The sequence below is a fragment of the Colletotrichum fioriniae genome (genome assembly GCF_027942845.1).
Source record: "Colletotrichum fioriniae strain IMI 355084 chromosome Unknown scaffold_1, whole genome shotgun sequence".
Lineage (NCBI taxonomy): Eukaryota > Fungi > Ascomycota > Sordariomycetes > Glomerellales > Glomerellaceae > Colletotrichum > Colletotrichum fioriniae.
Window position 1 is genome coordinate 2,891,429 of NW_027076837.1, and position 12,270 is coordinate 2,903,698.

The window sequence follows — 12,270 nt, forward strand, 5'->3', positions numbered from 1 at the left end:
GAGGCATAGTGCCGTCATCGGATGCGACGGGATCAAGAGTCAAACACGACGCATCATGCTTGGAGAAAATCATCCCGCCACCAATCCCTCCTATACCGGTAAATACTGCTACAGGGGAATGGTCCCGATGGACAAAGCTGTGGAGCTCCTAGGCGAGGAGAAGGCGAAGAACTGCCAAGCATATCTGGGATATCACGGCCACATGCTTACCTTCCCCGTTGCTGGCGGTAGAATGATGAACGTGGTCGCCTTTCAGTCATCAAAAGAATGGCCCCACAAGACGATGGTTATTCCGGCAACCAAAGAACAGATGCTGCAGAGCTTCAGCACATGGGGTCCGGATGTACTCAATATTGTTCGGCTCATGGGCCAATCGGATATCTGGGCGCTCTTCGATCTTTCGCCCATGGAGAATTACCACAGGGGCAGAATTTGTCTGCTCGGAGACGCCGCGCACGCTTCAACACCTTTCCAAGGAGCCGGCGCGGGTATGGCCGTGGAGGATGCCTATGTTCTCGGAAGGCTCCTCCACAATGTCCAGCAAGCACAGGATCTGCCTGGCGTTTTCAAATCATTTAGTCAAGCTCGAGTTCATCGGACGCAAAAGCTTGTTGCTACAAGCAGAGAAGCTGGTCACTTGTGGCACTTTGAAGCTGAGGGGGACGACCTTGACAAGATCAAGGATATCATGAGAAACAGGATGAGTTGGATTTGGGACAAGGACCTTGATGATGACATTGCACAGGTGACTAAGAATCCCAGAACAGGAGATATTTGAGGTAGCTTCAAGTACTTGTGTTTAGTGATGATAGTCATACTAGTATTGTTTCGTGCGCTCAAAATGCAAGTTGATGATATGAATCTGCTCACTAAAAATACACTACATGGGCTGATAGACACCGAATAATCTTATGGATCTAATAAAGACGGACGATTGTACATTTGTAAAGTGCGATACACTATCTGGCAGCTAAGAAATTGGAGTGGCAGCATTTAAATTTGTATTGATTGTCTAGGGCTATCTGCTATTGTCCAATCTATCCCTTTGGCACAGCGGGACTGATGCTCATGCTCTGTTCAATATCGTGTATGATATCGTCAATGTGCTCGATGCCCACTGAAACCCTAACCATTTCCGGCGCAACACCAAGGTCGATCTTTTCCTGTGGTAGCATAGGTTTATGAGTTGTCGACCAGGGGTGCATGGCAGTCGTTTTGGCGTCGCCGTATCTGGCAATAGTTAGCATAAGTGGCAGGCGGGTGGAAGGCACGGTATTGTCACTTACCCTGGGTTATTCGATATCATCTTGAAGTTGTCAACCAGCTGTTCACCAGCATCTGCTCCGCCCCTGATGCCAAACATAAGTACCGCCCCAGCTCCACGGGGTAGATACTTTTGCGCGAGCTTGTAATGAGGGTGACTAGGAAGACCAGGATACGAAACCCACACCACGTTTTCGTGCTTCTCGAGCCAGTTTGCGAGAGCCATGGTATTCTGAGCGTGTCTCTCGCAGCGCAAACTCAGAGTCTCGATTCCGAGCACGAACTGCTGGCTGTTGAAAGGAGAAAGGCATGAGCCAACGTCTCGGAGGATCTGCCCTCGAATACGCATGATAAAGGCCTCTCTCCCAAATCGCTCGGAAAAGTTCAACCCATGGAAGCCAGGGCATGGTTTGTTGAACTGAGGAAACCGAGTTGAAGATTTCCAGTCAAAATTGCCAGAATCAACGATGATACCGCCGGTTGCACTCCCGTGACCGCCGATCCACTTGCTCATGCTCTCAACAACGATGTCTGCGCCGTGTTTTATGGGCTGGCAGAAGTATGCGCACCCGACGGTATTCTCGACGACAAGAGGGACTCCCTTTTCATGAGCAACTTGCGCAATGGCTTCGATATCCGGAACATTGAAGTTGGGGTGTCCGATAGTTTCGATATAGACGGCTTTCGTGCGTTCATCGATTGCTGACCGGACTGCCTCTACAGATTCTTCCACAACGCGGCATGTTACGCCGAATTCCGGTAGGAGAAAAGAGAATTGATTGTATGCGCCGTGGTAGTAATGCTTTGTCGCTACGATGTTCTCACCATGGCCAGCCAAAGCAACCATGGTCATGAACACAGCTGCCTGGCCGGACGAAACTGCAACGGCCGCAACGCCACCTTCGAGGGCTGCGACACGCCGTTCAACTACGGCTGTAGTTGGGTTACCCGTGCGAGTCGCAATCTCGCCCTCTTCCTCGAGGTTGAACAGCCGGGCAGCATGAGCTGAGCTGTGGAAGTTGAAGACGTAGGTCGAGTAAATCGGGACCCCACGTGCAAGCGTTGCAGAGTCAGGAGTTTGCCCCGCGTGGACTTGTAGGGTCTCAAATTTGGGAACATGTTTAGATCCATTCTGAGCGGCTAGAGCCACTTGAACATCCTTTTCCTGGTCCTGTTGGATGTTCTCCATTTCCAAGTCAGGCGCAAGCTTTTTCTAGACTTGAGATTGAATGTAGAGAACAAAAGCAGGGAGTTAGGTGATGTCAATGAGGAAGCGATGAAGTGCCTTGTCAAAGGTTGCTTCCAGGATATGGTCTCAAGTCCAAGGATCAGTCTGTTAAGTGGCGCTACTTTGAATGATCTTCAGTTAAATTGGTGTATGGCGATGGCACTATGGGTTTGGTATAACGGCGAAGGTGGGTAAGAGGCAAAATCTCGGGCATCTCGGGCCTTCGGCTGGCGACCCCGAGTAAGACGGAAGGCTCGCTGAAATTCGGATGCCGCGGCATTCCATCTTTACCATCACGCATGATGCATCGAATGATTCTCTCTCGTGCCAAGGCATCAAATTCCTCCAGTTCAATGTCCGATAATTCCATATATTCCCACCTGAACCTGTCATCGCTGAGAAGCTTGTCTCAAGAAGGAGCATCCACGGTTTAACAATCTCTGCATCATTGACTTCACACCACACAATATCACAAAAATGACAGCCGGCAAGAAACTCAAGGTCATCATCGTTGGCGCCGGCTTCGGCGGGCTTGGAGCCGCAATCGAATGTGCACACCGCGGCATGGATGTCACGGTGTTAGAGAAGTACCCCCGACTCTAATAGCCAAGGGGGTAAGCACCATAGAATAGCCCCTTTTCTTGTCTGCCAACTTGATGTTCTATGATACTTACTGTGGTTTTCTTTGGCAGATATTCTTGACTTCTTCCCCAATGCTGGCCGGATCATCAATCGCTGGGATGGGGGCAAGGTTGGCCAGCAAATTCACGACACAGGTTGTAGCCAAATCCGCACCATGGAGCTATACAAGTACGATAGCAAGTTCATCGTTGATGTTCCGTGGGCAAGGGATGGAAAAGAACACAACATCACTTATGCAGGCCACCGAGGCAAGATTCACTCGATCTTCCTTGCTTATGCGAAGACCCGTGTCCAGGACATTAGGATCGGCGTCTCAGTCACGGACTACCTTGAAGAAGAAGGCCAAGCAGGTGTGAAGCTAAGCACTGGCGAGACTATCTGGGCCGACTGTGTCATCGCCGCAGACGGCCCACGATCCATCGCTCGAGCTCAGGTTTTGCATCTGGACGACAAGAAGATCGATGAGACCACGAGCGGCTGGTCTGTGTTCAGAAGCTTCTTCAAGACGGATGAGACGATGAGAAATCACCCAGGTATCAAGGATCTCTTCCATGAGGATAGAGACACCGTTCGGTTTTGGATGTATGACAACTTGAGCTTAATGGCCTTTGTTTGGAATCAAGGTCAAGATATTGCCTGGGTTTTGGTTCATCCCGTAAGCGCTCCAGCGTCTACCAAAGATAAAGTTGATAACTCACTCACTGACCCATGTTGATAGGACGACAAAGAATCATCTGAGTCTTGGTCCAATATCGCCGAAAGAGAACATGTAGCAAAGTGGATGAGTTTCTTTCCAGGAAGAGACGCACAGGCGCTCCTTGACGTTACACCTCCGAACAAGACTATTGATTTCAAGCTAGTCTATCGGCCAACGATAGATACTTGGGTCAGCAAAGGTGGCCGCACGATTCTTATCGGAGATGCTTCTCATGCCAATCTGCCGACAGCCGGACAAGGCGCTTCTCAAGCACTCGAAGATGCCGTGACGGTTGCTGAGTGTTTGCAGGCATCCAACGGAGACGTCAAACTAGCACTTGAAGCGGCACAACGAATCCGGTACCATCGGTCCAATGCAGTGCACAAGAGCGGACAGCAGAATAGAGATGCATTCTACAAGATTCCCTGGGATGACATCGAGGCGGCCCCGGAAGAGTGGGCTAAGAAGCGGTTCCCCAAGCTGAAGCCCTGGGACCCTTTGGAGTTTGCTAAAGAGCAGTTTCCCAAGGTCGCTAAGGACATCAAGAACGGCGTTACGGGACATCTTAACGATGTAGCTGTGCCTCCGCCCCCCGGTGGCTACTGGTGATTGGATTTGATGAAGCTCGCACATTTGAGAAACTGCTTTGAGTTGTTACGTAACCAACTTATTAGAGTATATAGCATTGACATGCGCACTAGATGCATGAATTAGAAATATTGCAACATTGATTCAAACCATCAGTCTTGAAATGAGTCGCTGCGTTCGAAAGGTTCATATCATTCGCTGTCTTCAAGAATGGACGGCCAAGGTTACTTGCATAAAGACTTCCTAATTGTCCCATGTCAATTGACCGAAAGGGCTAGTGAAGTGCACATTGGCGAAAGACTGTGGTCAGTATTGAGACAATGAAAACATGAGCGTATAGAAAGGACCGTGGTTGGATCGTGGCTTCTCGGCCTGCAGTGATTGCATCGCGATGCCATGTTGCTTGCACTATTACTCCATACACGAACATCGAGATGTTGTGGTTGGGTGCAGGGACTCCGTATACTCCCTGCAAATTACATCTGCCGAATTTACAGCGCCCAGCTGAACTAAAAATGGTCTCTCGGCGGGCATTCCGTCTCTACCATGCCACGTACCATGCGAGTCAGAACTCTCAGACTCATTCCTACCTGCGTCGGTAAACCATCATACTCGGACTCTGGAACCCTGAGGCCGACTGAGACACTACTGGCGTGTACGGATAGCGTGGTCGTAACGTCGGGGACGGAAACCCAGTGGCGGATGCACGTCTGTACGGGAATTTGTGACACGTACTGTACAGAGCTGAGGGTCCTTGGGAATTCCCATTATGCGATCATAAAGGGGGAGAAGGGGGAAGCTATAATGTTAGCCTGAGGCATTCGGCCGAAGCTAGCGCCTAAAGCTCGGCACTCTCGGGAAATACGCCGCTCAGCTATGAGCATGGCACACAACTCAGCACGCACACAGCCAGACAGAGCGCGCTGTCTCTGAATCTACGGCGTTTGGTTCAGGCGCACCCCTATCACCGGACACTCGTGGGTTCGTTGATCTAACCCGGAATGTCTTATCTATCGCTTCATGGTGTGTAGCAAGAGAGTGTGTGGTATCTCTGACGCGTACCTCGAAAAAAGAGAAAAATGCGCAGGTGGCCAGCTCAGCGCTCAGATCAACGTCAAGAAGAGATTTTTGAGTTGTCTGCGAATGAGTTGACAACTGCTACATTGACTTTAGATTCTCCAAATCACCACAACCAACACCTGAGTATACCAGACTGCCTGTCTATGGAGACAGTTGAGCCTCAAACTCAGACTCCAACTGTAACACCAGCAAAAAATACACCTCCGCGTCCTGAATCTTCCGCCATCATGGCTTTGTTCACCCCCGGCCCTATCGTCTCACACGTGCTCATGGTCTTCGTGGCCATGTTGAACATCTGCATCCTTTCCTACGATGCTGGGATGATCAACAACTTGAACTCGGTTAAGCCATACCAAGATTGTGCGATCACCTGCCCGACTCAGTTTCCATAGCTAATGACTTTCCAATAGACTTCAAGTTGAATAGCGATATGATCGGACTGAACGTTGCCATCATTAGCGCCGGTTCGATCTTCGGAGCCCCGATAGTGGGTCCCGTAGTTGATCGTTGGGGACGGAAGACCGGCCTTGCTGTTGGCTCCATCTGTATCATTCTCGGAGTTGTACTTCAAGCTTCTGCCTCGAAGGGTAAGGGCTCTCGTGGAAAATTCTTGCAAGTACAGCTACTCACTAGAAACGCAGTTCCACAGCTCATTGTCGGCCGCTTCATCATCGGATTTGCCTCCCCTCATCAATGGGTCCATTGCTCCCATGTGGGTTATGGAGGTGGCGGCGCCGAAGTATAGCTCAATTCTTTCGAGCACTGTCTTGACATCCGTACCTTTCACGTCATTCTTGGTCAGCTGCATTGTCCTGGGCATCTACGACAAGCAGTCCGACTGGGCATGGAGAGGGCTTATGCTTGTAAGTGTCTACCCCCTTCGAACAACAATAAGACTCTATCTAACGTCTCTTAAATAGGGAGAAGCCGTACCTTCTATCATATCCCTATCTCTCTTGCCATTCGTCGACGAAAGCCCACGCTGGCTGTTTTCCAAAGGCCGCCATGACGAGGTAACGATGTGAAACATGCTCCTGGTTTAGGATCGTTCGACTGAACATTTCTCAAGGCAATAGGGGTGCTCGCTCGATTACATGCGAACGGCAATCGTGAAGATGCTTTAGTGCTTTCAGAGACACAAGAAATTGTCGCGGCTCTGAACCACGAAAAGGAGAGCAATGGAGGGTGGAAGGATCTCATTGCGCCATGTAAGCCAGCTTCAGCCATTGAGTCGTTGAGTTGACAACTAACTGATGGGGAACCTTAACAGCTCCGAACTTGAAACGTTTCACAATTGCCGTACTAACAAATATCTTCTATCAAATTTTGGGCGGAAATATGATCTTGTATGTTGAAAGGACACACTCACGTTCTAAATGTTCTAGCGCTAACGGAAATCTTCTAGATACTTCTCGTCTTTCCTAATTGGGAAACTAGGAGTTTCTGAGAGGAAGTCTGTAATCCAAATCAACATCGGTTTGCTGCTGTGGAAGGCTTTCTGCAGTGTGGGCGGAGTTCTCCTTATCGACAAGATAGGAGCTCGCAAACCATTGAGTCAGTAGATGCCCCTCGATATGAGTTTTCCGTTGGATTGATCTGACTTCCTTGTCTTTCTACCTAGTTACCGGGACCTCCGCCACAGTGGTTCTGTTTGGAATTCTGGCCGGCCTATCTTACCTAACTGAGATTCATCCCGAGACAAATGCGTATGCCATCGGCGCGATTGTCGTTGTTGCCCTGTTCCTCCTTGCAGTTGCGGCAAGCTGGTACGTGAATGAACACTCGATTCCCTCGACTTTACTAAAATTCGTGCAGGAGCATCTTGGCCTACACTTACCCTCCCGAGGTGCTGCGATACTCTCAGCGCGCCAAAGGAGTCGTAGTTGCCCAAGCAATTGGGTATGCCTTCAGCTTCCTCAATCTTTACACCACTCCTCTTGCTATCGAAAAAATCTCTTGGAGATACTATGCCATCAACGGTGGTTGGAACCTCGGAATATTGTTTGTCGTCACTTGGCTCTTTGTTGAAACCAAGGGCAGGACCTTGGAGGAGATGGATGAGATCTTTGATGGGGTCGTCTACTCGAACAACGTCATCATTGATGGCCAGAATTCCAAGAGTGATTTGGGGAAGGACGCGGGTGATAGTAGCAGTGTGGTAAAGAGGAAGCTTAGCAAGGTCAGCACCCGTGAGTAAAGCAGATAAACTGCCCAAGCGGAAACGGTCCACCTGCGATTATGTATCAGGCATTGAATTAGGCCAGTTGAGGTATCTCTGTATACATGAGTCACGATGTTGCCAGCGCACACTGCAGTTCTAGGACTTCTCATCTTTTTATTTTGGCATGCGTTGCTGGCCGACGATAATTCACCAACCTTGACATGACAACCAACCGTGACGCCACCAGAGTGTCGTGGGATTCGGACCAACTAGCGCAACCGGGGCTGAGAGGACACTGAGAGAAATATATCATTTCATCGGGTGGATGCCGTGAGATCTAGCGCTGACGTTGAGCAACTTTGAGTCCATCTGTGCCGTGGTTCCGCGCTCAGGCACGGAGCTGAAATCTCGTGGCCAGCGCCAAAATACGCCACTTTGGGAAGCTATAGAAAGCCACCACGGCGATCGTAAGGGACAGGAGAAAGTCAAGCACTGGTGATCCAACGGTAAAACTCTATTCCCCCCTTTCAGGACTGTCTAAAAAGATGAAGCGCCGATCCATCGCTAGCCTCTCGTGACGGCGCTAGAACATCGTAATTCAAAGCACGCGAGCTTGGGGTCAAAGGCGCTCCACGTCGAAAGCTTCTTTGAGGTGGAAGGAAACTAAACTTCATCGAGCCCTGACGGTTGCTACGTCCAAGCTATAGTCCGGGACCATCACGTACTTAGCCTTCCAGCAGAGTCAGCTCGACGTATATGAAGGCCTCCATTCAATCCCTTGGCAAGACAGTTCTTGCTCATTTGCTCATTGCCGCGTACCTGACCATCTTCAAGCTCCTCGTCTCAATCCTGACCTCATATAACATCAATCGTCGCTCGTTACAGCACCCAGTCGCAATATAACCGCCATCATGAAGATTGCTACTGTCACCGGCGCCCTCACCTTCGCCCTCTCCGTCGTCGCCGTACCCAGCGCCACCACTCCCACAAGCAAACGTGGCGGCAAGGCCAGCTGCCCTGTCAACGCCGCCCAGCCCGATGGCGGCCTCGGCAAATCTTACGTCTCAACCAGCCTTCTAGTCCCCATCTCCAAGAACCTGCCCAATTATGCCTTCCCGGCGACGCAATGGGCGCAGGTGACACCCAAGGACATTTGCACCGTCTTCAACCTCGATCTGCCCGTCGCTCAGACACAGGGCAAGGTGTGCAATCTCGTCTTTGATTTCCCTTCTTGGGAGCAGGCTCCCGGGAAGTTCGTTTTCCTCGGCCAAGGTACCTTCAAATTCACCGGGTACGCCATTGGTGTCGGAGCTGTCGCTGGGCAGACCACATATAACAAGCAGCCTGCTCCTGGCCCTAGCCCGCCTAATCCACCGCCCACGATGACACCGGGCCACAGCTATGTGAGTATTGAACGTCAACAGTGTACGATGTAGACCGTTGTCGATTGAGGATACTAATAGTCGTGCCTGCAGATTGTCAACAGTGCCCCGTGCGGCATCCCAGCTGAGGTACCCGGAAGTGTGACTGTATCAGGAAGTCTTTGCTCGCCGGACACCACCTTTATGTTCCAGCAGAGCAAGGATGGTTGCCCAGTGGGCTTCTTCGTCGTCTTGACAGATGCGTAGAGTAGGGGGTTGTCGCTTGATTTTCCTGGCACGCCTAGCTGTAAGAGTATGAGCATTCAGAGACTCAAGATGGGCTTATGAACTCTCAAGGGGTTAGAACACAGGAATCGTCTGGCCGCGATATTCGATCCGGTCATGTGTTTGAAATATGTCATCGTTAGCGCACTTGTCTATTGATATTATTACTTCGCTTTGTGTCCCACTGAATCTTTCCTTTCATCGAAACATGCTCTTTTTTACCACTCTTTCGGGATGTATGCCGGAGTGTTGTCCTCATCCCCAGAGGTTTTCAATCCCAGCCCCTCCAACACCCAATTTTGTAGCGGCAGCAACACCAGGACAGCCCGGTTAAACCTCCATCCGATAACAGGGACCATCGCACCAATCATAGCGTCCAAGGTAAAATGATTCGCCGTTGCGACGATCGTGAAGAGCATAGCCATCGGCCACAGTGGTGCAATGAGACGAAGCGGACGGTGAGGCGAAAACCGGCAGATACTCCAGGCGAGGAAGAGAGCGGTACCGCAGTGAAGACTCGGCATCGCGGCGATGGTCAGCTGGAACTTGTTGTGCGTCCACGCATTGCCTCCTCCCTTGGCTCCGTGAAGCACATCTTCAAATCCGTACTCGGCTGGGAGCATGCGAGGCGGCATGCAGCGATAAGTCGTGACGATGACGAAGGCGATGGCGTTATCCATGGCGATAGTTCGCCGGATTTTCTGGAACGTGCTCGGGGGAAGGAAGGTGTAGCAGTATATGATAAAGATGATGCCCAGGCTGATATGGAAGTAATAGATCTTGGCGAGGTAGGACATCAACCAGGGCATGTTGTTGAGGACATATTTCTGCAAGCCAAGTTCGACGTCAATGCCGAAGAAGTGCTCGAACTTCAGGATGGAAATCGCATGGTTGCGGGCTCTCGCAAAAACTGCTTCGTTACCGGCAATCATACGTGCCGAGAAGGCACGAAGCAGCTGGTATATCCTATGAGACAAACAAGCGAGTCAGCGTCGGTTGAAAATAATGTGATCTGAACTATAATGTAGGAAAGACGATCTCATACCAATATGTTGCATTCCAATACCAGATTTCAGCAAGGAACGGAAATGTATTGTAAAATCGAACGAGAAGTTTGCTGTTGATGCGGGATACCTCGCCCGACTCCGCGCGCATCCCCGGCTTGAGGAGCGGAGAGGTGGGGCGGGAGGAGGAATCCTCCGACCCACGCTCACACGAGTCTACGTCATCGTCGCGATCCAGTCGGCGGCGGTTGATGAGAGTGCCTATAGTGAAGGCAAAGACGATGACTAGAAGGGCGAAAGGTGTTAGATGAGCCTTGGACTTGTAGAAGTAAAGGAACGTGGTCCCGGGATACTGTAGAGAGACATCTGAGCCAGTGGAGCGGGACGGACTTACAAGCTGGTTCGACCACATTCCTCAAAGCGCCAAGTGAGGAAGCCATAATAGGCTAAACAGAGAAAATTGAGAAGATCTTGTTGGGTATCGAGTAAGTAAAAGCTGTAGCTGGACAGCACTGTCCTGAAGAGAAAGCAGAATGAATGAATAGCTTTTGCTTCCCCGAAATAGAATAAAGGAGTGAGTGACGAGAAGATGTTGCAATGAAAATGCCAAATACACCAGAAACCCTTTCACATGGAGAAATAGGAGAGAGGGACGACAAGACTAATAAACATCCTAGGCACAATGCCCCAGAGCCCGCTTCACCGGGACAAACCCACAACGGGCGGAAGGTGTACCAAGTCCAACCGCAGCATTTCGTGGCCAAGCATTGTTGTCAGATCGGCGCCCCAGGCATTGGGGATTCCGCCCAGCCTTGAAAGTTGAGCAGGAGTAGGACCACACGTGTGGGTGCAACCGCACGGAACCATCTGATAGGAGAGTTGGGGGCGTTGAACATCGAAGGAGGGCGGGCGGAGCGGGACTGGAGACACGACGACCTGACGTCCCACACCCCATCCCACATGTCCACCATCCATCCATGATCCATTACGGTATCACCCCAGCCAAGCACAAGGCAAAAGACTGGCTCGACGCAGGAAGGAGGGCACGCGACCCAAGCCCTCCTTGACGCGTGTGTGATTGCGCCCGACAACGTACAGTAGAACGTAAGCAAAAAAAGCCCAGTTTTCATTACAGCCTCCTTGCTCTCAGTCGCCCGGTCTCCACGCTTAATCACTGTTATCCAACCATGAACTGACGGTGGGCAGAACGTCGAAAAAGGGATGTGGGAGTTCCTTTTCTGGTGGATCATCCAATCATTTCGAGTCGGACTCTACCCACTCGCGTGCACATAAGGAACCTTGGGAGTCGTGGATGACGGGGTTCACTTCCCGTGGTTTTCTCGGCAGCCGGAACAACCGGAATCAGCGTCAGGGGGTAGAACTCGGGCGCCAAGTCGTCTCCGAGAAAAAGTCTTGCCATCAAATTTAGAGTATGGAAATCAACAGAGCGCCCTTCTCCTGACTCCATCTAATTGCGGATGCTTTGCGCGGGATTGTGGACCCGGTCCTTCAACCAAGTGTTCGAAGGTGCGTGGGACTGGGGCGCTTTAGGAGAGCCTTGGGACTGTCATGATCGAGATACAAACTCAATCGATGTTTGGTAAATCTTACCGCGGTCGAGTCATGCCTTGAAGACTTGATTTAAAGCCCTTCCAAGAATAGGAGGTTCGCACGGAAGCATGCAACTTGTCGCATGTTTTGCTGTTCCCGCCGCCCACACCAACATCAGCTCAAAGACGCGTCCGAGCGTTTGGGAAGAACCAGAATAGGAGAAAAACTTCCGCTCCCGCTAACTCCCGCTACCAACACTCAAATGAAGCAGGCTTTGCCATCATGATCTAGCTTTCGCCTCGAGCTGCCATGCCCGTCAATACTCCCTTCTGACACGGCTAGCTTGCGACTGTGCTAGGGTCAATAGACGAACAAGGCTCGCTGGGAATAAATTGCAGGATCGGCAGCTA

The 12,270-nt window shown here is 50.8% G+C and overlaps 6 protein-coding genes across 6 annotated transcripts; 4 read left to right on the top strand and 2 right to left on the bottom strand.

Moving 5' to 3' along the window:
* Positions 1-118: 118 nt before the first annotated feature.
* On the top strand, positions 119-778 carry N0V96_000739 (uncharacterized protein; the record flags this gene model as incomplete). The annotated part of the gene is made up of 1 exon (XM_053193278.2): positions 119-778. The coding sequence occupies one exon, from the start codon at positions 119-121 to the stop codon at positions 776-778; it is 660 nt and encodes a 219-aa protein (XP_053049396.2).
* A 259-nt stretch (positions 779-1,037) lies between these two features.
* On the bottom strand, positions 1,038-2,452 carry MET15_1 (Homocysteine/cysteine synthase; the record flags this gene model as incomplete). Its single annotated transcript, XM_053193277.2, has 2 exons — positions 1,038-1,230; positions 1,287-2,452. 2 exons carry the CDS (start codon positions 2,450-2,452, stop codon positions 1,038-1,040), a joined length of 1,359 nt encoding a protein of 452 aa, XP_053049395.1.
* A 516-nt stretch (positions 2,453-2,968) lies between these two features.
* Positions 2,969-4,439, top strand: N0V96_000741 (uncharacterized protein; the record flags this gene model as incomplete). Its single annotated transcript, XM_065756025.1, has 3 exons — positions 2,969-3,069; positions 3,275-3,701; positions 3,852-4,439. The coding sequence occupies 3 exons, from the start codon at positions 2,969-2,971 to the stop codon at positions 4,437-4,439; spliced, it is 1,116 nt and encodes a 371-aa protein (XP_065615265.1).
* Positions 4,440-5,725: 1,286 nt separating this feature from the next.
* Positions 5,726-7,695, top strand: N0V96_000742 (uncharacterized protein; the record flags this gene model as incomplete). The annotated part of the gene is made up of 8 exons (XM_065756026.1): positions 5,726-5,858; positions 5,909-5,962; positions 6,132-6,361; positions 6,419-6,511; positions 6,568-6,706; positions 6,769-6,797; positions 7,197-7,264; positions 7,314-7,695. The coding sequence occupies 8 exons, from the start codon at positions 5,726-5,728 to the stop codon at positions 7,693-7,695; spliced, it is 1,128 nt and encodes a 375-aa protein (XP_065615266.1).
* An 875-nt stretch (positions 7,696-8,570) lies between these two features.
* Positions 8,571-9,287, top strand: N0V96_000743 (uncharacterized protein; the record flags this gene model as incomplete). Its single annotated transcript, XM_053193274.2, has 2 exons — positions 8,571-9,062; positions 9,135-9,287. The coding sequence occupies 2 exons, from the start codon at positions 8,571-8,573 to the stop codon at positions 9,285-9,287; spliced, it is 645 nt and encodes a 214-aa protein (XP_053049392.2).
* A 236-nt stretch (positions 9,288-9,523) lies between these two features.
* Positions 9,524-10,749, bottom strand: N0V96_000744 (uncharacterized protein; the record flags this gene model as incomplete). Its single annotated transcript, XM_065756027.1, has 3 exons — positions 9,524-10,271; positions 10,351-10,594; positions 10,704-10,749. 3 exons carry the CDS (start codon positions 10,747-10,749, stop codon positions 9,524-9,526), a joined length of 1,038 nt encoding a protein of 345 aa, XP_065615267.1.
* Positions 10,750-12,270: the final 1,521 nt, after the last annotated feature.